We start from the raw sequence: 24,597 nt of genomic DNA, 5'->3' as shown, positions 1-24,597 counted from the left end.
TCTCACTGGTGAGTAAAGAAACTTCCCCCTGACCAAACAAGGAAAATGGAGAAACACAGGAACCAAGACAAAGCCCAGGGATCAGCAAAATCTGGTCTCTGGAACACTAGTTAGGAAAGTATGGAAAACAAGGATATTTTTTTTGTTTTTTTTTAAGTTTTTTTACAGAAAGGCAGAAAACACAATAAATGCTATAATTTTCGACTAAATGCTATCAAAAGCTAGTACACTTGAGTGTATTAGCCTGTAGTTTAACTTTAGGCAAAACTTAAACTAGCAAGTGCAGTAAACAGTTTTAGCTTATAAAGACAGTAAAAACAGTGCAAACTTTGATAAAACAAGCAAAAACAGTAGTCGAAAGTCACAAAAAGTCGAAAAAGCCATGTGTATTTAATTGGAAGTTTTGATACTTATACAATGACTATTTCAGCTCATGCGCCAATAATAGCTAAAATAAAAACTCAGGATAATGAAATATAAATGAAACACTGGCACTTTTCCCCCTAACTGTTGAAAAGAGAGGAATTTAAGGAATGGGTATTAGAAATTATTTGGAAGTTATTAGAGAACATAGAATTTTCTTCTGAAAATATAGTTATGGAATGGGATAAAAATAAAGTGTAATTTAAAAATAGGTTGGAAATAGAGAGAGATTAAAGAAGTGACAAGAATTATTTAGAGGGACTGACAAATGTTAACGTATTGCAGAATAAGAGGAATCTCACAGTACAAGAAGGGGAGCAGTTGCATAATGCTGAACAGAAAATAAGGGATTATCTTGACAATATGCATGAGTTTAGAAAGATTGCTGTTAAGCAACTGTATTTTTGATAACTCCAGAGCCCCAAAACTTTTAGCACAATGACTCTGGCAACAGAAAGTAGAAAGGGTCCTCACCAAGCTGAGGGATCCTATGACAAGGAAAATTTCTTCTATAAGAAACACAGGCAGCACCACCACCTTCAAACAAATACTGAAAAATCATCTCAACTCTTCCTGGCTATGTTCCTTCTCTATAACCTAACCTCGTCACTCTCCTTATATGATTACTAAACTCCTATGTCTTTTGCTACTAGTGACTGATGATATTTTCTCCATATTTATTTTTATCTTCACTTGTTGATACTGGCACAATAATACTGATCTCTGTTTATACCACTCTGATTGAATTAATTGAATTCTGCTTTAATGTATATATTCTGTATATATTACTGTAATCAAACAAACTAGATTCCTGCTTTTATGTATATATTCTGTATATGTTACTACATTTACTATCTGTAACACTGTTTCTGCTTCTGTACTAATTAATGTTTATATTTTTTCTGTATCTCGCTGGAGCTTTTCTCCCTGGGCCTCCACTGAAAATGGGCTCTTTTAGGCCCAGTGGACTTATCCTGGTAAACAAATGCAATAAATAAATAACAAGAGATCCTGTAGAGGTGCTAAAAATATTTTGGAAATTTTACGAAAGTCTGTATAAAGCAGTGAGAGCTAGAAATCAAGAAAAGGTACACATGGAAATGTTTATGGAAAAATTAAATATGCCAAGGTTAGAGGTATATTTGGTTCAATTAGTATCAGGATTGGAAAACGAGATAAAAATGGTGATGTATAACTGGTCCACAGGAAAGTCCCAGGGAATAGATGGCATTCTTGTGGATGATTGGAAGCTAGGAGGGAAAAATGATAAAAGATCTCTAAGGTTTTGTGTAACAGTATTTTAAGAGGAGAAGAAACACCAGCATCCTGGAAGAAAACGGTGGCGGCTGTAATATATAAAGAGGATAAAGACCCATTAGATTCGGTTTCATACAGGCCCATTTCAATACTAAACTATGATTATATAAAGGGTTTGTCTATAATGGCTAAAAGAATGACAAAGATGATGCCAAAATTGATATGGACCAGTGTGTTTTTTTTGTGGAGGGAAGGGAAACATTTGACAACATTAACAGAACATTGATGACCCAGAGGGAAGCTGAATGTAAAAAAATACCACTATTGCTGGTGGGTCTTGATGCAGAGAAAGCATTTGACAGAGTTGGCTTAGAGTTTGTGAGCAGGACAATTTAAGCATTTAAAAGCTAGTTGGGATATATGAGGGATTGGAGGTAAAAATTAAAGTGGGTGGGTTCCTCTCTGATAATTTGTTTAAGCAGACAAACCATGCAGGGGTGTCCTCTTCCCCTGTATTTGCACTGTATTTAGAACCATTGTAAAAGAAAATAAGGTACTCAAATTCAAGGATATAATTGGAGAGAAAAAGCTGGCTCTATTTACAGCTGATATTATTTTATACCTGATGTTCCATTCACACAGCACTATGTGATGCATAGTACAGCTGAACGGACAGTTTATCACTTTAAGAAAATCCAATAAGTGAAAGAATCCGATATTTCTTAACTTTAATACTGTAAAACTGCAACACAATACAAATAACAGCATGTCGGAATATATACAATATACAGCACATCTAAATACAAAAGAATTGCAGCATACAAATTACTTACAGGAAATGTGAATGCCAGGGCCTGGGAAAAGATCATGCCTGCACTCCATGAGGGCTAGAAGTAAAAGAAAGCTCCTTCCTGACTGAGTTACATCACTTCCTGAGACCTGCTACAATGCTGTAAAACAAGTTAATGTAACTGGTATAAATAAAAGGCCACTAGATGGCAGCAACAGATAAAAAAAAATGCTCAGTCTACGCAACTATAATATAAACTGCCTGAATTACTATGAAGGGCAGAATACTCCCTGCCTGACATATTTACAGTATGCCACTACACTTATTAATACTGCTACACACAATAACACATTTTTTAAACCTTTTTCAGAAACAAGAACTACAGTGTCCGAGACTGGCCTCATATAAACTTTAGCAGTTCTTTGCTTTGACAACCCTTACTTCCACCTTTCTGACTTTACCATCTCTGCTTGGCAACGTGTTAATAAGTCCCACAGGCCATTCATTCCTGCATTTTTGACTGCCCTTCATTAGCACATTACTTAATTTTACATTTGGGCAGTTTTGAGTCCACTTTCTGCAACTTTGGAAGGTGGACAAGTATTCCCTTTTCTAGAAGGTGTCAGCAAGACTCTGAACTTGCTTCCATTGTTTTAACATGAAGACCTGCTGTTTTGAAGTTGCCAGAAGGGGCTAACAAAGAGTTCGCCTTTTGAGTCAAAAGCATGGCTGGTGTGAGAACCTCAGGATTATCTAGATCATTAGACACTGGTACTAAAGGTCTTTCATTCATAATAGCCATAACTTCTGCCATAAAAGTACTTAAACTTTCATGGGTCAGACAAGTAGGCTTATCTTGGAGCAACATCGCATCCAAGATACGTCTAGCTACATCTATCCGTCTTTCCCAAGACCTCCCATATGAGATGAGTGCGGAGGATTGAAGACCCACGTGCATCCTTTGTCTTGCAGATGATCTCATATTGCTGTATCACTTGCACAAATATTCACTTCTTTACAAGCTCCCAGAAAGTTTGTCCCTTTATCAGAGCAAATAACTTTGCTGGGCCACGGGTTGAAAAGAATCTTCTCAAGGCATTAATAAAGCTGGAAGCTGACATAGATTCAATCAGTTCTATATGCACAGCTCATGTAGACAGACATGTAAAAAGTACTGCCCAATGTTTGTTGTCAGCACTATCTCCTCTAGTGTGGCGGGTTACCACTGTCCAATGCTCAAAAACATCAATACCTACACTAGTGAATGGTAATTCAGGAGTCACTCTGTCTTCTGGTAAGTCTGCAATCTTTTGACATTCTAATCTCCTTCTCAGTTTACAACAGATAACACGTATGTGAATAACTGCAGATGTCAGGTGCTTACCACCAAGAATCCAGAAACCTGCAGCTCTGATTGCATCTTCTGTTATGTGATGTCTTTGATGAGCCACTTGGTTATGTTAATATCTCATAATCAGTGTAGCAATGTGATGATCATGGGGGATGATAATTGGCTGCTTCTCTTGTTCAGTCAATGTTGCAAAAGACAAGTGTCCGCCAACTCTCAGCAGCCCACCTTTAACTATAACGCACTAAAATTCTTGAGACGACTTTGTTTTGAGAATGCCTTTTGCACTTTGACACAGTCATATTCTTTTTTGAATTGTTTGTGCTGAACAGAGGAGGTAATCACTTTCTTTGCCTTTAAGGACTCCTTCCACTGAACCCACTCATGCAGTCTCTCTTGTGAGAGTAATGCATCCCATTCACATTTCCCAGTTGACAGTTCAAGGACTAAGGCCTTACCTTTTGTAGTCACAGGTGCAGCAAACCCAAGGAGATCATAAAGGCTGTTCACGGTAGATAAAATTCCTCTTCTGGTGAAGGGTTTTTCCTCTGAAGAGACGTGAAAACAAAACTGTCTGTTTCTAGATCCCAGCCTAGTCCTAAACTTTTCTTAAGAGGAAGGGTGCCTGTACCCAGATAAAGATCTTTAAGGTCCCTTAGCACTGTCTTCTGCAGGAAAGCTTCCATGACCTGTTTGCTGTTTGAAGCAATCTTATGACAGTGCAGATTAGATTCTGCCAGCATCTGTTTTGTTTTGCTGAGAATGTCAGTTGCTATCTCAGGAGTGTTGGCGGATACAAGTCCATCCTGTACATAGAAATGTCTCAACACAAAGTGGCATCTTGTCCATAATGTTCAACACCTTTTAGGGCAGCTTTATGCATACAGTATATAGCCACAGCAGGAGAGGGACTGTTGCCAAAGACATGTACTCTCATTCGGTACTCCACTACTTCTTTGGTTACGTCATGATCTTTGTACCAGAGAAAACTTAAATAATTTCGGTGGCCCCCTCTCACCAGAAAACAGTAAAACATCTGTTGCACATCAGCTGTGAAAGTCTATGGGCTGTTTTCTAAAGAGCATGAGGACCCCTAGTAAAAGATTGTTTAGATCAGGACCACTTAACAGTACATTATTTAAAGAAACACCTTCACACTCTGCAGTGGAATCCACTCTTATTTGATCATGGTTGTGTAGATGGTAAACACTAAACACCAGCAGATACCAGTGTTCTTTACCTTGTTCCTGTGGCCCTGCAATTTCAGCGTGATCATTATCCAGTAATCTTGTGATGAATTCTGTGAAATCTCTTTTTACCTCTGGCTTTCTTTGTAGGGTTCAACAAAGACAGTTCAAGTGTTTTAGGGCTTGTTCTCTGTTACAAGGTAAATGATACCTGGGTGTGTGAAAAGGAAAAGGGGCCACCCGGCTGTTACTATCATCCTGGTAATTCTCTCTGTCCATTATGTGGAAAAAGGCTTGATCTTCTGTGGACAGGGCTTGTTTATCATCATCCTTTGATTTCTGGAACACTGAAACCTCTAGATTCTCATTTTCTGAGTTGAAGCTGGCATCTTCTTTGCTGTGTGAAGAGGAGTCCCAAAACCGTGTTAAATTATTGAAGCTTTCTTTAACAATGAAATTGTTCTGGCATGGACTGAAAAAAGATGTGTGGCCATTTGTTAACACAGACGTCTTTATGGAACTGATGCTGTTTGGCTGGTGAGCTGATCCCAGGCAAACTTCTCTTACAATGACCCCACCCCAAGTCAAGTCTCTGAGCATAAGGGGCATTGACTGGTCCATTAATTTGCTCATGCACTTTTTGTACTTCTAAAATGTCTCTTCCAAGAAGCAAAAGGATAGAAGCATTGGAATTAACAGCTGGAATGAGGTGTGAGCAATTGGGTGGAGGTGAGGATGATGATAAACCACCTCTGGAGAAGGAATTTCTGATTTGTCATCAGGTATCATGAAACACTCTTATCAGTGCAGGTAATGGGAATCAATTTTTCTTATCAAAAGATTCAATAACAAAATCTGTGGCTCTTCTGCCTGCAGTTTCCATAATGCCTGTGCATGTCTTTAGAATACAGTGCAATGAAAAAGTATTTGCACCTTCCTGACTTCTTATTTCTTTGCATGTTTGTCGCACTTAACTGTCTCAGATCATCAAACAAGTTTAAATATTAGACAAAGATAAACCAAGTAAACACAAAATGCAGTTTTTAAGTGATGATTTTATTTATTAAAGAAAAATATATATCCAAACCTACATGGTCCTATGTGAAAAAGCTGGGGACACTCCTGATTTTTGCTTGCTGCTGAACGAACCTAGAAAACAAAGAAAGGGGGAAAGCTACTCCATTTTCCTCTCTGTATTTAGCTCTGACAGATGTCCACTTTTGTTGCAAGGTATATGGTAGTTTCTCCACTATTTGATTAGTTCCACGAGCAGTGTCTAAATATGAAAGCCCTGTAAAATAGCCTTCCTCTTTTGCACACTGTATTTCTAGAAGATCGCCCAGTTGTTGTAGTTTTATATTGTTTTCATTGCTCAACTTGGGAAAGACTTCGAACTTTTTCAGTAGAGCACCTTCAATTGCTGCAGGTGAGCCATACCTTTCTTCTAGTCTCTGCCATGTTAAGCCCTGCCAAAGGTTTAAATAAGTGTACTCTTTGCATGCTTTTTGTGTGCTCTGTTGACTCTTTGCCCAACTATTTTATAATTAAGTCCAGCATTGCTGTAGCCAATAAATTTAAGTCTCTAGTTGCACTCAGAAAGGAGGACTTTCATGCCCAGTAGTTTTCTGGACAGTCGTCAAAAGTGATGAAACCCGAGTTAACCATTTCTTTGTGGATAGGATACTTTGTGACATCTTGTATATTTTGGTGTTCAGACATGTAATCTTTAGGCTGTGGTAGTGGGAGTCATTGATTTCCATTTCTGGGGAGCTCTGGAGGTTGTTCTTTTGTTGGTCTGACACTGCTGACATCACAAGGCTGACTAGCCATACCTGGGACGTCTGCTGGCTTTGGGCTGGATTCTGCTTGCATAATGTTAGTTGACTGCTGGCTTGCACGCGTACTAGCAAGTTTCTGGATGTACTCACTTGGATGCTCAGCAGAGGAGAGAGGTTTCTCTGGGAATTCTGGTTCTAAGTGAGTTATATCGCTTACTGATGAATCTGCTTCCAGGTAAGTGGCGGTCTCTGCTGCTGCCATTGGCGCTGAAGAATATGTAGGTTAGCTTCTAATTCTGCCTTTTGTCGCATCATAATGGCTTCTTTTTCGGCAAATGCCAGTTGTGCACATGCTGCATCTGGTTTGGCACGAGCTCTGATTGCTAAGAAACATGCTGTGGACATCTTACTGGGTCTTAATGATTTAGAGACATGTGACTGCATCATCTTTCAGGACACTAGAACTGTTCTCCCTACCATGCTGTGTCACGGGGGACATACCCTCAGATTTATACTTCTTCCCTGCTCTTAGACTCATATTTGCAGTGCAGTGACTTCTTGTATTCAGGTCTACAAGAATCGCCTTTTTACTCTTTGTTCTCACAGCACTGTGCGATGCGTAGTACAGCTAAATGGACAGCTTAACACTTTAAGAAAATCTAGTAAGCGAAAGAATCAGTGTTTCTTGTAGCTTTACTGAAATTTCTTCACTTTAATACAAATAGCAACATATCAGAATATGTACAATATACAGCACATCTAAATACAAAAGAATTACAGCATACAAATTACTTACAGGTGATGTGACTGCCAGGGTCTAGGAGAAGATCATGTCTGCACTCCATGAGGGCTAGAAGTAAAAGAAAGCTGCTTCCTGACCGAGTTACATCACTTCCTGAAACTTGCTACAATGCTGTAAAACCAGTTAATCAAACTGTTATAAATAAAAGGCCACCAGGTGGCAGCAACAGATCAAAAATGCTCAAACTACACAGCTATACTATAAACTGCCTGAATTGCTATGAAGGACAGAATACCTGATAAAACCAAAAAAGAACTTTTCAGTGTTCTGGAACATTTTGATTACAGTTCCAGTCTTTTTGGGATACAACATTAATGAAGCTAAAACAAAAGTAATAGCTGTAAATTATGTACCGCACACAAATTGGTTCAGTAATATCCATATTTATGAGAACATGATAAAATTAAGTACTTAGAAGGGTGGATTAAAAAAAATTCTGCTGTGGCAGCTAAGGATATGTGGGAAGAGACTAAACAAAAGATAATACAAAAACTGAGAAATTGGAAGCTCTGTTATGTGTCTATAGATAGTAAGATACAAGCAGTTAAAATGTTTTTTTAGTCCCTTTAGTTTTATACAGATGTCAGGCATATTTTTATCAACCAGAGAAGAAGTTGTGGATAGCCATTAATAAAGAACTGAAGGATTTTATCTGGAGGAGAAGATGGCAAGAATCGTTTGGGATAAGCGGTTTCTTCCAATAGAACAAGGCGATTTGGGATTACCCTATTTGAAGAGATATTTCAGAGCTACACAGTTAAGGCTCCTATACATAACACAAGCAGAAACCTCTAATTCAAAGTGGAAAGGGATGATGATGATGAAACTGGGGGTGGGGGGTCAAAAAACAAGGAAAGACTGGGATTTTGGATGCATATCTTTAATAATAATCATACAGAATATTATATTCATAAAGTAGCAGAAAATATTCTAAGAACTAAGCCAACACAGGAATGGAGAAAGGAGATTCTGCTGATAGGGATGACGGCAATCAGGGATACAGACGGTAAGCAAGAGGGGACTGGATTTTATTGGAGGGAACTGCCAAAGGAACCATGGGTATTGGGACCAAATAATTAGAGAGAGAAAGGTAATAGAATGGGAAGAGACCAAGAATTTATTTGGGCTGCAGGTTAGAGATTGCCTTCCCTGTCAGGGGCTGATATCAGAGTATAGAAAAAAAGAAGTAAGAGCATCCTAAATAAAGGACCAGCAGTGGTAGAGTTTTTAGTAGAATCTAGAACTGAACTGTTAAAAAAAAAGCAAATAATTAGTAGACCATACAAAATATTGCTTGATAACCAAGAATCAGAGGAGGTTAGAAAAGATTGCGAAGCGAGATTGGATAAGCAATTCACAAAGGAACAATGCGACAGAAATCTAGAAAATTTAGGATCTTTGCCTGGAAGCTTTTACATAGGTATTTTTATATCCCGAGTAGACTCCAGAGAACGTTTTCTCAGGTAGACAGCAAATGTTGGAGGTGTGATGAGGAAGAAAGAGGTAACAGAGAACATATTTTCTGGGAGTGTAATGAGTTAGCAGACTTCAAAAATTCCCTGCAGGCTACTGTTTCAGAGATGCTGAGTGAGCAAATTGGTGTAACTGAGGAAATTATTTTTTTGAGCTATGCTACAGAATTGGAATTGCTTAGAAATAGTAAGGCCTTGCTGAGTCTAATCATGGTGGCTGCCAAAAAGGCAGTTACTACAAAATGGAAATCTGAGTTTTAGCCAACTGTACTAGAAGTAGTGAATGTAGTAACAGAGATAAAACAACTGGAACTGGGATCTTTAGAAAAGGATAGAAGCAAATTGCATAGAAAAAAATGGGAATTGTAGGAACAATACATGCAGAGGAGGAACGATATTTAGAAGAAGGCAGGATTTGAATGAGCTATGTAATGTTTGACTTACGACTGGATAAACTGTAAGTGATGTATAATGTTTACAACTAAAATTATGTCAGTATGGTTTGTGATGCATAATGTTTGCAACTAAGAATGTCAGTATGGTTTGTTTTTATTTACATAAATGTATGTTTCTTGATTAAAAAAAAAAGTTTGTTGGGGAGCATAGTTAACAGGATGTTCCCATTATGTCTTGCCCCATTTTGAGTTTTTATTTATTTACACTTTGTTGACCAGGTTAGTCTAACTAGGCCAGCAGCTTCTTAACAGAGGAGACCAGTATTTATACTGACAAGGGGGGATTTTGCCAGGATGCGAAGGTTCCCTTACTCTTCTCGATCTTTTGCATCTACCTGAACTACCATCATCTCTGGCAAAAGGAGCTTTGATTTAACATCTCATCTAAAGCACAGCACACGTAGGAGTGCGGTACTTCCCTTGTATTGTACAGCAATTTCAGTATTGTAAAAGTAATCAAGCACTTGGGATAGCAATAGAGGCACATTCTTCTGATCTTGCAGCACCAAATGTGAGTGTGCTACCTGTTAAGCCACTGACACTAAAGAAGGACACGTAAGTGATGATCCTTGAATCAAAGTGAGGACTAAACATGGATTGGGTAGGATAATGCAAACTTCTGAACTTCATTGAAAAATGACCTCTTATATAGAGTAAGCAAAGATAAGCAGCATATTCTACATCAGTTGGCAGTGGTAAAACCTAATGGGGTACTCCTAATGAAGCTAGTGCATAGTCACATGCTAGAAGGTTACCCCAAGATGGACAGAGCTAACACAAGTGTACTAGGCAAATTTTACTGGTCAGATAGAATGAAAGAGGTAAAAACATTTTTATGCCTCTTTTTTTTTTTTTTTTTTTTTTTTTTGTCCAGGCTTCCAAGTTGGTACAACGACCTTTTCTGCCAAAACCTGAGCCAGTCAGTCAAAACCATTGATTGAAAGTACAGAAAGGTTAAGATAAAACTAATAATTCAAAAGGAAAGCAATATAAAAATACAGAATAGCATTAAGTAAAAGCTGTAGTTCAAATAAGGAAATATTATCAACTTTCAATAAAGTAGAAGTTTGCATAACAGTTAAGACAAAATAATACAACCATGATACTTAACAAGTAAAGCAAAATTGCATATGACAATGCAGTTTAGCATATACCTGCATGCATAGCTAGGATAGAAGAAAGAGAGGAAAAAAATCATGCCTCTCCCCCCCTTGACAGCTACACATCAGGGCTATAATGGCAGGTGATGTAAAATAATATGTTTGAAGCAGTTACAATTGTTTTCCTTAAGTAAAATGGAATGTAGGGACTTCTTAAAAGATATAAAATTATCTGTTTGCTTGATTGCTTCTAGTAGTGTGTTCCATCAGGCAGGGACTAATTTGAAGAACCCTTTTGCAGGTGACCCGGCGTTGATCTTTTCCAGAGTGAGCATCCCAGATCAGGACACTACCTTCAAGTCAAGAATAGTGCACCAGTTATGCCAGTGCTTAAAGTCAGACAATTGAAGACATCAGTCTGCCACCTGCAGTGTGTTAGATTATTGTAAATGGTCAATAAAACACTGAAATCTGCACTAAGAGAGGTTATTGATGATGACAGTAAAAACTGGGATACGTTGTTGCCCTACTTACTGTCTTCATCTTCAACAGGATTTACCCCATTTGAACTATTGTGCATTGCAGACATCCCAGCGGACTGCTTGATGTAGCCAAGGAAATATGGGACGAAGACAATGCCGTTAAGAACTAATACTAAATTAGGTTGCAGGATAGATTAAAGCTGGTTATGCATATAGTAAAGGAACACATGCAAAGTGCCTGGGAGATGCAACAAGTTTGTAATAAAATAAAAAATGACAGACAACTGATCTCATAGATTAAATTCTCTGTTAGTAACCTCTATGGGGAACAATTTTATTTTTTTTGCCAAGTGACAAGGGCTATTTGAAGTGATTGAAAGAATAAATGCAATGAACTGCACAGTTAGACAGCCAGGAAGCAGAAATTTTTGAGTAAGAGAAGATGTAAATATGCTTAAACTAAGATTGATAGAGTTGCAGAGTGAACAGAGCAGCCCAATGGTGCTATTTCCTAAACGTGTTGGAAGTAATACATTTTGTACTGGCTTTAATAAACTGAATAGCATTTCAGAGTTTGGTAGCTATCCATCCATCCATCCACTCTCTGGAGTGCTGAGTTTATAAATAACCTAGGAAAGGCATGGTACTTGACAAAAATAGACGAGAGAGGGATAGTTGCAGGTACCACTTACCCTCCCCCTGAAAAAGAAAAGGAAAATAGCCTCTGTAACCACTGACTTGTCAGTATGTAGAGTTACCATTTGTCTTGTGTGGAGCGACAGCTACTGACGGGTAAACAAACTGAAGCCTCACTCCCAGTATGTTGTGGCATACATGGATGATGGAGGTCATCCATTCAGAAGACTGGAAATCACATCTTATGAAAGTGCAGCCTGTGCTAGATTCCATAGGACAGGCAGACTTCACTGTTTTGAAAGTGAGCATTAATTTTATCAAAGAAAAAAAAACAGCTAAATAAAAATGGAAACCATTACAAAAAGGGTTTCTACCCTCAACTAAAAGGTGGGTTAAGGCTTTTCTTTGACTAGCTGGGTGCTGCAGAAAGTTTGTTCCTAATTTTGCAAATGCTCCTGTCAAGTTACAATCTTGATGAAAACTTGAGTATTTAATGTGTTAATTGATCCTATGTTCTGAACCAGTATTGATGACTCTTGAATTTAATGAGGAATTTACGCTATATATAGCTGTATCTTAGGGTGAGTTTGGGGACAGTTCTTTCCCAAGATGCTCAAGGTGAATAGCACCCCATGTGCTATGTCAGCAGAAAGTTACGCAACACTGAAAGGAGGTATTTGGCCATGGGGGAGGGAGTGTTGGGCAATAAAGTGGGCCTTCTATACCCTGAAATAGTATTTGGTGAGTAAACATTTCAGTCATTTTTAGTAACTAACCATGAATCTCTACGGTGGCTAAGTAAATAAACGGATGGTAATACCACGTTTTGCCAGTGGACACTATCTCAGAAGTCCTTGCAGTTCACAGAGCCTCATTGATATAGACAGGCAAATTGAAATGCTGGGTTGTCAATGTCCTACAACCCAACATGTTTAGTCAGAAGCCTATGAGTTCAGTAAAAGTGTATTGTGCCTTTATGTGCAAGTTAAAATAATTTGTGTGTGGGAACATGTTCATAGGAAGTTATACTTTTATCATATTCCTAGTCTTGTTTGACTCCTCCTCTCCATATTGTATGTAGTGATTGCTTTTGTCTGTATTATATAGTCATCATAGTTAATTTGTGTAATGTATACTTGTTGGTCTTGATCACTGCACTACTCTGGTTAATAAAGTCAGGAAAAGATGTGTATTAACTAGCTAACTGCTTATTACTGCTGCATAAAAGAAAATTGCCTAATCAGAGGAATTCAGGAAGTGCGATTCAGAAATGTGTGAACAGGAGCTTACCGAAAGACACTGGAGGCATGATTGTCAGAGGTCATTTGCTTTATTTGTGGACCATACCTCTAAAGCTATAATAAGCAGAGCTGGAGTCAGGCCTGGCTCAAGCGTACTGCTCTGAATTTTCTGGTTACAACCTAATGATTGAGAGGCTAAGGTAGACCATATGCAAGTAGTGGACATTAACAAAAGGTACTATTTTTTTTAACTGAAACTGAAAGCCAAGTATGGAGTGTAGAATTTTGTTCTGCATCTGAAAGCAAGAAGAGCTCTTGTTTTTAGCTGTCCTTTCTGAATGTACTGAATAAGATGTTTTTATAACTTCTGCCTCCAGTGCTTCATTGAAAAGCAGCACACAAATATGGGTTCTCCTCCAGCCTTGCATGTATAGTCTCAGTTGTTGCTGGTGTCGTCTGATATGTTATTTCTGTGTCTGAAACAAGTTGCTTAAGTAATGTCTCTCTTGTAGCCTGTATAAGTGACTAGAATTACACTGCTTATAAATGTGCAGTGTTCAGTGGTGTGGTCCTAATACCTCCTAACAACTGCACAGAGGTGCTTGGTATTGGATGACTGTAATAGACTTTGGTTCTGGGTTGGGGTAGACATACTTATAATAGTGATTCAAGCTAATCAGCCTAGACATCCACATCCACAAATCATCGTAAAAAAACTTCTCCAAAGCCAACTTCACACTTCTTAAGACAGAAGTGGTAAACTTCATGACACCCATGCAGACGAAAAATAGAGGTATGACTGCCGAATCCTACACAAATGCACTTTATAAGCACTTGCACGAGTGCATGGATCATGCTATCCCTAATAGAACCAAGATGTTATCCTCCAAAAAAAGAAAGCTAATCTGGTGGTCCTCTGCCATAAACAAACTCTACAACAGAAGAAAGAAACTGTTGCAAAAAAAGAGTAAAATCTCATGACTGGTGGAACTCCCTGGTCAACCTCAGTAAGAAGCTGAGATCCCCCATAAAATCCTCCAAAGCTAGTTACGAAAACAAAATTGCCACTGACTCTAAAGACAACCACAAAGCATTCTATAGCTATGTCAAGAATCTAAATGGGAACACTCAGATCTGCTCTGAGTTACAGCACAATGGCACTAAATATACAGAACCAACTGATACTGCCAACATCCTAGCAGATAGGTTCAGTGCTAACTTTACCCCCCTCTCACTCCCTAGAAGGCCCATCTCTATACCGGAAGAATGCAACATTCCTGTAATCACGGCTGCACATGTAAAAAACACACTCTCCAAAGCCAAGAACACAGCATCCATGGGACCTGACAATATCCCAGGCTGCATTCTACACGAACTACAGAATGAACTGGCACCCTACCTAAGTACCGTGTTCAATCATAGCCTCACCTCAGGCTTTGTACCCACTGAATGGCGCACCGCGACGGTTATCCCACTCCACAAAGGGGGAGCCATGACGGACCCCGAGAACTACCACCCCATTAGCCTGACGAGCCTGGTCAGCAAGGCCATGGAACGTATCATCGTGGAACTCATAAGCAAAGACATTAGTAATCTCCAAACTCTGGACCCTACCCAGTTTAGATTTGTAAAAGGCAGATTATGTCTCCTAAACCTGATTGACTTCTTTGAACCAGTCATCAAAGCCATAGATGAGGGTAAAATGGTTCACACAGCTTATCTAGATCCCGCCAAGGCTTTCAACACCATCCCCCACTCTAGAATTATAGATAAGCTCACTAAACTAGGTAGAAATCCCTATGTCACAAGATGGGTTGCCAAACTGGCTCATGGACAGAACCCACACTGTGAAAGTAGCGGATTCCAAATCCGACATCAGACCAGTGACAATTGGAGTACCACAGGGTTCAGTCCTGGGTCCTCTCATGTTTGGTATCTACTTCTCTGAAGTGCAGGTCAACACAGAAGGTCTTTGGCTAACAAAGTTTGCAGATGACTGCAAACTAGGAGCCATAATTGAAACTCCTAACGATGTGGACAAACTACAAAAGGGCCTCACCGAGACAGATACCTGGTGTCAAAGCCATGGCCTGAAGCTCAATGCCAAAAAGTGTATTGTCACCCCCTTTGGTAAAAACTCTGTACCCATGAACTACCACATAGCTGGTAGTCTACTTAATGCCAAAAATGTGATGAGACCTTGGGACACAGGTGGACAGTAGTCTCTGCTTTGATAATCACATCGCCACAGTGGTCAGGAAATCCTTCTACGTGGCTCATCTCATCACAAAAGGATTCTCATCCAGAAAAAAGAGGTCATTGTTCCCCTCTACTCATCACTCATTAGACCCATTATAGAGTACAACGCCCCTTTTGGTATGTACCTCACAAGACATCTACAACAACTGGAAAGATCACAGAAATACCTCACAAAGAGGATTACTGGCCTCAAACAGATGCCCTATGCAGACTGTCTCAAAAAACTACAGCTTTACTCCATCGCATATCACCTACTCAGGGGCAATCTCTGCCTAACATACAAAGCTATGTCAAACCCAGAGCTGTTGGACATGCTCCACTTAAAGAAATCCCAATCCCTCCGAGCTACACGCTCTAGGAACTTAAACCTTGTCACCACAATAAACAGAACATGCTGGAGGGATAGATTCCTGTCCCAGAGACTTCCCATACTCTGGAACAGACTACCTATCTTTGTCAAACAGAGCTCCTCATTAGCACTCTTCAAGAAAAATCTTGATGATTGGATGGGAAATAGGAAATTCACCCCAGGGATGACTTCTGTGGCTCTGCTCGACAGGGGCACAGGAAAATAATTTTCTTGGGTGGCGAAAGCCAGGGTACATTTTTTGGCTAGGCTTGTATGGGCCCTAGGGTCGATAGCCTAGTACCTACCTATGAACCTATGATTGTTCATTTCATTGTTTTACTGAGTTATGCCTGTAGTCTGTTAATACAGTTCCATAGATCTTTGACTATCTTGCCCTTCCTTTTAAGTTTGGCAGTGAGCAGTAATTGTATCAAGGACAGTGAGTGCTGACAAATTGTAATGAATTTTGAGCTTTGCTGTATTTGGATCCGTGCTGCTTAGCTTAACTGTAGTTAGCTGATATAGTAACCTGTGAAACTAGCAACAATAAAGACGAGAACCTTAGTTTTACTTCTCAAACTGTATCTCTGATATCTCCAATGTATACAGGATCTTACCTGAGTAGCACTATATCTTCATCATTTTTATTTCACCTTGCAAAAAGGATGTTTTACTCATCCACAAAGGAATAGGGTATATATATTTTTTTGCATCTTTTTCTCTTTTGAAGCCATTTTACTACTTTTTAAATGTCTTTCGAGAAATTTTCGCCACTAGGTCTGTTAGTCAGCTAAGTGGATAGCAGTAATAGTTTAATGGTAAGGTGGAGCTGTGTCCATGAATTACTTGAGTTAAGCATTTAGAGTTAACTAGGAAGTAACACTGGCTTCAGTACTTCATTCCCAAGTTAATGGTCGACCTTTACTGTCAATATCTGTTCCTTCACTGTGTCTTTGAAAAATGTTATTACTTCTGTTTTGTACCCACCATATATTTCTTTACTTAACATGGAGAAGAGCTTTTAATTGTCATGCTGTTAGCATTGCACTTGTTTTTAAAGAAAAGTACAGATTCTCTTTTTTTGTTTTCCTGACTTTTTTTCTTAAAGTTTTTGATCTGATTTAGTATTTTATGCAGTAAGAGAATGACGGCCCACCCATACCGGGTCAAAAGGACGAGCAACATTCTAATATTTGTATTCTTTCTTCAGGGCTGAGATCTGGCAAACTTGGTGAACAGTGTGAAGCTGTGGTCCGTTTTCCTCGTCTCTTTCAGAAATATCCTTTCCCAATTCTTATAAACTCTGCTTTCCTGAAGCTGGCGGATGTTTTCAGAGTGGGGTAAGTGTGGTTTATCTCTCTCCAGCTAGATGCAGCCTTTGCTGAAATGTCATGGCACAAGGGATAGTTAATCTGTTTTAATCTGTTTTGATTTTTATGCAGGATCTAGATGTTTTTCAAGCCCCTTATATAAAATATTTTTTGGGAGAAACTAAGCTGTCAGTATAGTTAAAATAACTGTACTGCCCTGCACTGATTTGTAATGTAAACCGATTTTATTGTTCAGGGCAGAGTAGGTTAAAAAATCATTGCTTGTATAAGTTATTGTTGTTTTTTGTTGTTAGTCTTTTCAGCTTTTCCCGGTTAGGGGTCGCCACAGCGGAACTCCGGTCCGCTAATGATTGGCAGTTAATTTTTATGGTGCCGAGTTGCCAGCCCGACGCCCAACCTTCAGCGAAGGCACGCCCATTCACGCATGTCTTTAGGTGGCCACTCGACCGCAGGGAGAACATGCAGACTTCACACTTGTATAAATTATTGTAGTAGTAATTAAAGATTTAATTTCATCGTATGAGTAAGAGGATTAGAGTGATGCTGTTATAATTTTTCCACAGATATTAAGACTATTCCATTATGCTGAATGTTAATAGTCATATTCCTCGTACTCTAGTAATTAATAATTGTCTAAAAATTAGCAGTAATATGATAAGACCCATATATGATACTTGCTGAAAAATAATTTGTCATGTAACCATAAACTGCGAATGACATATCACTGCTATTTTTATTTTAATATATTTTTTGTCCTGTTTTTATTTATTTTTGTCCCAGCTTTGTCTTTTGTCTTTTGCAACCCATCCCATTACTGGAAGAAATTCAAGCCTTCGTTCTGCACAGGGAGTTTGTGTGCTTCTGACATGCCTAATTAGAGCACATGTTTATTCATATTTCAGGCTTTGCTACTCCCATTGGTCACATGCAGGGTCTGTAAATACAGTGTGGTTGCGTTGTCATGTGCACCCCACCCTGACTCTTACAGCCTTTTGATTCCTGGTTTGATAGTGGTCTTTACTGATCTGCACAAAGAGGTGCTTCCTTTCTAGACTGAGTCTGCCTCGCTACCTTCCTTTGCAATGGGGGAGCCGAGTTCAACTACACCTTCTCATGTCTGTTACTTAGATTCACCTAGTGAGACTATGTCGCCAACATTACAGTCTGGGTAACACTTCTGTGCCAGAAACAGCCGGGAAAGGTATTTGTTCCAGATAGTCAGTGCTGTAAAGGAAGTGTGGTCACAGTGCAGCATTTCTGAATTTGGAAAAATACTTAATACTGTACCTTTAGCCATTCTTTTACCAAACCATCATACTTAAGTTTGTCAGAGTATATCAGAATACTTCATGTTGAAAACTTAATAAGCTGCAGCACTTGGAATTGTTCCACTCTAACAAAAAGGGAACTAAAGTGCCATATCCCAAAGGTTAAATAGGAAGAATATGCAGTTTTTCAGAATTTCATGTACTCAAAAGTTTAAGACTTGTATTTTTTGCTGATGTTAGAAGTAGAGATGGAGGAAAAAAAAAAAAAGCTTACTGCATAACATTTGTGGTGCCATGTGATATTGGTTGTTTTGTGGACTGTCTGACTGTAGATGCAGAGTCTGATGTTGATTTACTGGCCTTAGCTGTGTTCCACACTTTCTGCTTTTGGCGTCATTGGCAGCCTGTTTGATATGGATGTTTTACTCTTCAGTGCAGTAACAGAATACTAGCTAGTTTTAATTTACCTTTGGAAGGGTGTCTGTGCAAAAGCAGACACAGAATATCACATAGTGGGTGAACCTACATGATTTTTCTTCAAAAATCTGCAAGACTTCACAAGTGTGCTATTGGTTGGGGAGATGGTATTGTGACTGTAGAAGATGGTACAGGTCTTTACCTGCTGTTAAGTTTTTATTTTTAGTTCAGGCACTGGTCAAACTGTGAAAGTATGACCTGTGCGTACTGCAAGTGACATAAGCAGTCAGTGGTAGATCATCAGACCTTTTCATAAACTTAACAGGGGCAGTGCTGTGGATTAAGGCAAGTAACGGAGAGGAGTACTTTAATAACACACTAAAATGGCGTTGGGTTATTGGTGATTGGAGCTACTTTGTGTGTAGTTTGCACTTGTATATGTGTAGATATGCAGTTTTTATGCAAGTAATACCATCTATAGATTCTGTTTTTCTTAATATTGGCAGGTTCTTGGGAACATACTAGGCAAGTGATCATGGGAACCATGTGATGCCTAGCCATATACACCTTTAAGCAGACAAACTTAAAAGTTCTTGCCATCCTTTTTAAGCAGTTAATAATGTTCAGCTTAAATTATTTACCCATCCAGTCATCAAGTCTAGCTTTAAGGTAGCTGAAGTAGTACTTTGACCTGTGGTGATAACTTATTCCATAGACTAGAAATATCTTGAACTAGGAACCTATTTCTCCAGAGTGGTCTTGTTTATTTTTTGGTGTAGATTTAAGTCCTTTGTGTTGATGTTTCTAGAGCCTTTAGTTTTGTGAAGAAATTGGAGGTTAAGTAAGACTGAGTTTTTTATGGCCCAAAAAGTGAGACACAAGTCACATAGCAGTAACGCTTATGAGTATAAGGAGAGTCTTGCTAATCTGTTGGGTAGTTGAATGATTTAACGCATCTATATTTCTTGGTTAGAAGTCTTTGGGACCTTCCAAGTTGAGCAGTATCCTTAGATTTGTACATGCCAAAGGGGACATTGTATAAAGTGATGGGTGTGATAAGGATTGAACGTAAGGGTAGGATGACTTTGGGTCTTAAAGATGTTCCCTTGGAAAGTAACTGGACCAAATAGAAGGATTTCCTGACTGTGGTGGAAACATGATTGAATGAGCGAAAGTTATCCACATAAGTACCTATGTGTCTCAGGATCATATCTTTCTGAAGAGTACCATTTGTAACATATGAGGTTGGAACAAACTTTCTGCCAAACACTACTATGCTGCACTTTTTCTTTTAGTTTGGGACAGTTTTTGATGTACCATATATCTGCATGTACCAGTCCTTGCTGGAGATGTTTTGCATCAGTGGATGAATTTTAACCTCTGGACAGCTTAACTGTGTTGGACTGGTTAACAGGGAAGGATATAGAATATAGGACTGGAACATTAAGTAAAAGCCAATTCCATTTTGAACTGAAGAAAGCCATTTTATTTCCACCTTTATCAGTAGTCGTAAAATGTGAGATATTGGCAGCTGTTTTGGTGATGTCCAAGAAACTTGGCCTTGAACATATTTCTGACAAAATTCTGCAGCATACTGTTTAGAAATTATTTAAATTACTCTTTTGTCTGAGGTAATATTTTTTTACTGTGATTTAAAAAATGTCTGGCAGTTTGTGCAGAGGATTATGGAGCTGTTAATGAGTTCTGTCCTGTGGTCCAGGGTTTGAGTCACTCAGCCTTCATTGCCTAACTGTGATTGTAAGCAAGTCACTTAACCAGGCAGCACTCCCAGGCTGATTCTGATAAAAGATCACTGAAGATCAACGCTTTCCCATGGTTAATAAACACAAATTAAGTAAGTAAAAGAACCTCCTCCTCCACTTGTAGGACAACCATGTAGTCTTATGCTGTGCAAACCAATTAGAATAGATTTTGAGGACCTTTTGCAGCTTCTGCTTGCCATTTAAGGCCATATGATAAAGTTTTCCTCTTTTTCAGACTCTGCTCCACCAGTGGTACACAGGAAGGCCATATGTAAGATACCAGGTGAATTTCATCTGGCCTGGATGATTATGAAATTGCCACCTGCTTCCCCTCATTATGACCCCAGAGTTGTGGAGGTGATATGACCAAAGAGGCGGCTGGTTCACTGATTCTGTATTCTCCTCACAGTGGTCCCAGCAGAAGGCCTTTTGATTTAGCCAGCAGTCTTACTGAGTGGTTTCCACTGTCAGCAGGTATATTGAAAGTAATAACTACTGTGGTCTGGGAAAAAAACTGATGTGTCTGAGACTAGTAAGCCAGATGTCTTAGTGGTACCAGCTACACCAAAGAAGCCCCATGATCCACCCACCAAACAAGTAGTCCAGGGCTGTGGACCATTTAGGAAAGCACTTCTGTCCATCCTTCATATTTTGTTTGAGGGTGCTTAACTGTTTGGGCTACAAAGGAATGTGTCAGATGTGGTGCTACAAATCATTCATCAGTTACCTGATGAAGCAGTTAAAGAAAAACTAACTTTCTGATCAGCAGCAGTTTCTATCATGATGAACCTTCTTATGAGGGCATCTTGTAATGCTGCTGAAGTTTTAGACAGAGCTGCAGTATCCAGCATATGCTGGCATGTATAGCTACATCTGAGTTTCAAGGCAGGCTTTGTAAGTGTTTTCTTCCAAGGACCAGTTTTATTTGGAACAGAAGTTAAAGCACGCAAGGACACAAGGCAGAAAGAGGGTAAAACTGTCCGTGCTGTTGTGGTAAATTTCAGCATTTTCTATGGGTGTTTGCTAAAATACATAGGAGGGTGCATGTTTGTGCAGCAGCAAAAATGACTAGCGATCTGTAAGGAATATTGCTAATCAAGGCAATTTCTAGAGAGGTTATTGGGTGCCTTGACAGGAGTTCTGTACAGCCAACCGGCATCCATAGTCTTTCTGGAATGACCAGCAGTGGGCTAAGGCCTTGTCCAATTTCTGTTCGCTGGTGGAGCTCAGAAGTCCTTGATCTTTCAACCTATTTGCATAGAAAGTGATGGCATTGAACAAGTGAGTGAGAATAGTTATTTCAGGTGGTAATACATTGCCATTTCTTTCTATCACAGTTCTCATTACCTTCTCCACTGTTGGAAGTGCTACCTCATCAAAACAGAGTGACATACATGTACAAAGATCCTGAACCTCTCAAACAAAACAGCCATCCAAAAGTTCTGAACAGACCACTGAGGGCCGAATATTACACCAGGTACTTTTTAGTGCCAAAAAATACCTCTTGTCAAATTTAGATCAAAATGGCCTAACATTTATCCCAGAAGAAGCCTTTCTGATGGTCTCTGTGCAGATAGGCCTTCCTTGTGTAGCAGAAGGACATTGACTGTACTCTTTGGACCTCCAAGAACATCTACCTCTATGTCAAAATTGCAAATGTTTGTAGGATGCATCAGAGTCTGAGATGGTTCATATCGGTTCCAGATTTTATTTCCCATTTAGTTTCACTTGTGCCTCCTGAGTGTTCATCAGATGTATGTCCATTGTTGTGGCACACTTGCATCTACAGAGAGGAAAGTGTTCCTGTTATCTGGACAACTGTCTCCTAGATGTCCCTTTGAAAAGTCTGTAATGTCTCTAGGGGGTTTCTGAGCTTATTCCAATCTCTGGGAATAACCCTGACCCTCCTAAAGTCCTGGTTGCAGCCTTGTCAAGGTGTTCATCATATTGATCAGTGCTGTAGTAACCTTGGTTATATGGCTTCTATCCTACATGGAATACAACAGCCTGACAGCTTTCAAAGCTTCAGGGCACCTTCCATGCAGCCAAACTGTCAGTTCAAGCTGAGCTGACTAAAAAGACAGGTTTAGGTCCCAAGCCCTTCAGAGCTTTCTTGCCACCAAAGTGTGCTCTCCTGAAACCTTTGAGGATCAACGGTTTACTTGTGCTTTTCCTTTACTGGTCAGATAATTTCCCTTTGGGTGGAAACCTTCCATTTAAAAAAAATGTTTGTTTATTAATACTTTCCTGTTTAGGAAAGTTATTTTAAAGCTAGGAGTTTGTTTTAGTGGACTGTCACGATATTGTATTATACTTTTAAACAAGAGTTCTCTTTTTTCCTGTCAGTTTAAAAGTTTTTTAAAGTAGTTAAAAGCCATGTTTTCTGTGGAGAAACTTTGTTTTACTTTTGGGGGGTGGTAAAATGTTTAAAGTGCTTTTTACTGTACTTTTGTTTTTGTGAAAAAAGTGACTTTTAAAGACTTGCGTTTTACCAGCTTTTGCTGCTTGTTTTCCCTGGGAAAGTGGCATAATTTTCAGCTTGACCATACAACAAACTTTTGGTTCCAAGGTCAGTCCTTCTTCCAGCCACAAAAAGAAAAAGTTAAGCAAGTAGCATTTGCCACTACAGTAGGCTAGCAGTTTGCCCCAGCCACAGGTGGATAATTCTGCTGTGGTCATTAGTTGTACCTCAGACCACTCATCTGTTACTCTAGATCTCTCTTGGGTAGCACCTACAGCTACTATGGACCGAGGGTTAGTTACTTCCTCTGCAGCTGTTTTGGTCCCCCTAGTGGACAAGGAAGAGTCACTTGTGTTGGCCCTGGAGAGAGAACAAGGAGGAAGTCTCTGTTTTGACAGAGTATTGTGCCCATCCCTGGGGAAGCTGCTGTTGCCATTAATAACACGGTTGGCCCCATTTTTCCGAAAAAAGAAACAGAAAATTAAACGCATATCTACTCCTCAAATTTTCTTAGACAGGAGTAGTTTAATGGGTCACACTCTCGATCCTTCTTATAAGGTAGTTTCTGGTAAAAGAAAGAGGGATACCCGTTTTCCGTGAAGAGATTCAAGATTCTGAATCAGGGCAGGTACAGGGTTTTCTCCTTAGATTTCTGATTGAGAGTCTGAGGAGAGTTCCCTGTGGGAGTATCTCTTTCTGTGAGACTAGTTTTAGAATGTGCCAGTGTTTTCATTAGGAGAACACCGAGGTTTCTTAGACCCTCAGAAAATGTTACAAGCTGTTAAGGCATTTCCAGAACATTCACTCATCCCTCCAGTTCTGTCAGCTTTAAAGGATGTGTTAATGCTTTCAGTTTTTCTGATAGTCAAACAGCTGCTCCCAAAAAGGCAATTAGGATGTATAAAGTTACCCAGTCTTACGTTTTTAAGCACTCAAACTTGACCCAGCAGCTATAGTTTTAGTTAATCTTACTGCTGCTAAGCATTTAGATAATGCCAATCCTGCTCTTTCAGATAGGGAGGATGATTAATAAGTATGGGGGGTTGATGCTTCTGCCACTTTGAGTTTTTTTTCCCCCCAGAATTTTTCAGAATTTTGAATTGTCAGGCTGCAGTGTTGGTTTGTTCTGACTAATTGTGAAAGTATGAGGAATATTTTGTCTGCAGCCTCTTGTGAGGAAAAATGTGCTTTAAAAATTTAGTTTCTTCCATTGTACAAGTCACTGCTCATTGTTTCATGTGTGTGTATGACTCTGATACTGGTGCCAGGACTATGGCTGCTGGGTACTGTTTTGAGGATGTTTGCCTGACTGTGTTCTTAAAACCTCCCAGATGATAAAATGGGATTTTAAATTCTTCTTTAGACAGATATTTAGTTTTTGGTCCCTGTGCTGCAGAGGTAATCAAAAAGTGTGATGAAAGGGGCAAGATATTTCAACTCCCCCACCTCCAACCCACATCCAAATTTGGCATAAAAGCAATTTAAACAGTCTCAACAAAATGGAAATAAACAGATTATTTAAGAAGAAATGGCAAAGGGGTCCAAAAAGATTTATGGAGCCTCCCAAAACCAAGGACAGTCCAACAAATCAGAATGACTACTAAGAGACATCTTCCCCCCTCTCACATTGGCAGTCCCCTTTCCCTTCCAGAAAGTCTGAATCTCCACTTTTCTCCTTGGCTACATATATTTTCAGACAAATGAGTTCTGAAGATATTAGTCAAGGTTACAGATTGCAGTGGGAGGAAATTCCTCATATCCAGGGGGTAATTCCTCAT

General features: G+C 39.3%; 1 protein-coding gene across 2 annotated transcripts in view; it reads left to right on the top strand.

Moving 5' to 3' along the window:
* INTS7 (integrator complex subunit 7) overlaps window positions 1–24,597 on the top strand; it is a 1,158,789-nt gene that overhangs the window by 81,866 nt on the left and 1,052,326 nt on the right. For both annotated transcript variants that reach the window (XM_044075076.1, XM_044075075.1), the window contains exon 2: window positions 16,790–16,919. In XM_044075076.1, coding sequence (XP_043931011.1) covers window positions 16,790–16,919 — 130 coding nt within the window. The remainder of the gene's footprint in view (window positions 1–16,789; window positions 16,920–24,597) is intronic.

This window comes from Protopterus annectens, chromosome 6.part0, assembly GCF_019279795.1.
Source record: "Protopterus annectens isolate FY-2018-M chromosome 6.part0, PAN1.0, whole genome shotgun sequence".
In the NCBI taxonomy this organism is placed as follows: Eukaryota; Metazoa; Chordata; order Ceratodontiformes; family Protopteridae; genus Protopterus; species Protopterus annectens.
The sequence above is the reverse complement of the archived record's forward strand: the minus strand, read 5'-3'. Positions and strand labels throughout refer to the sequence as shown.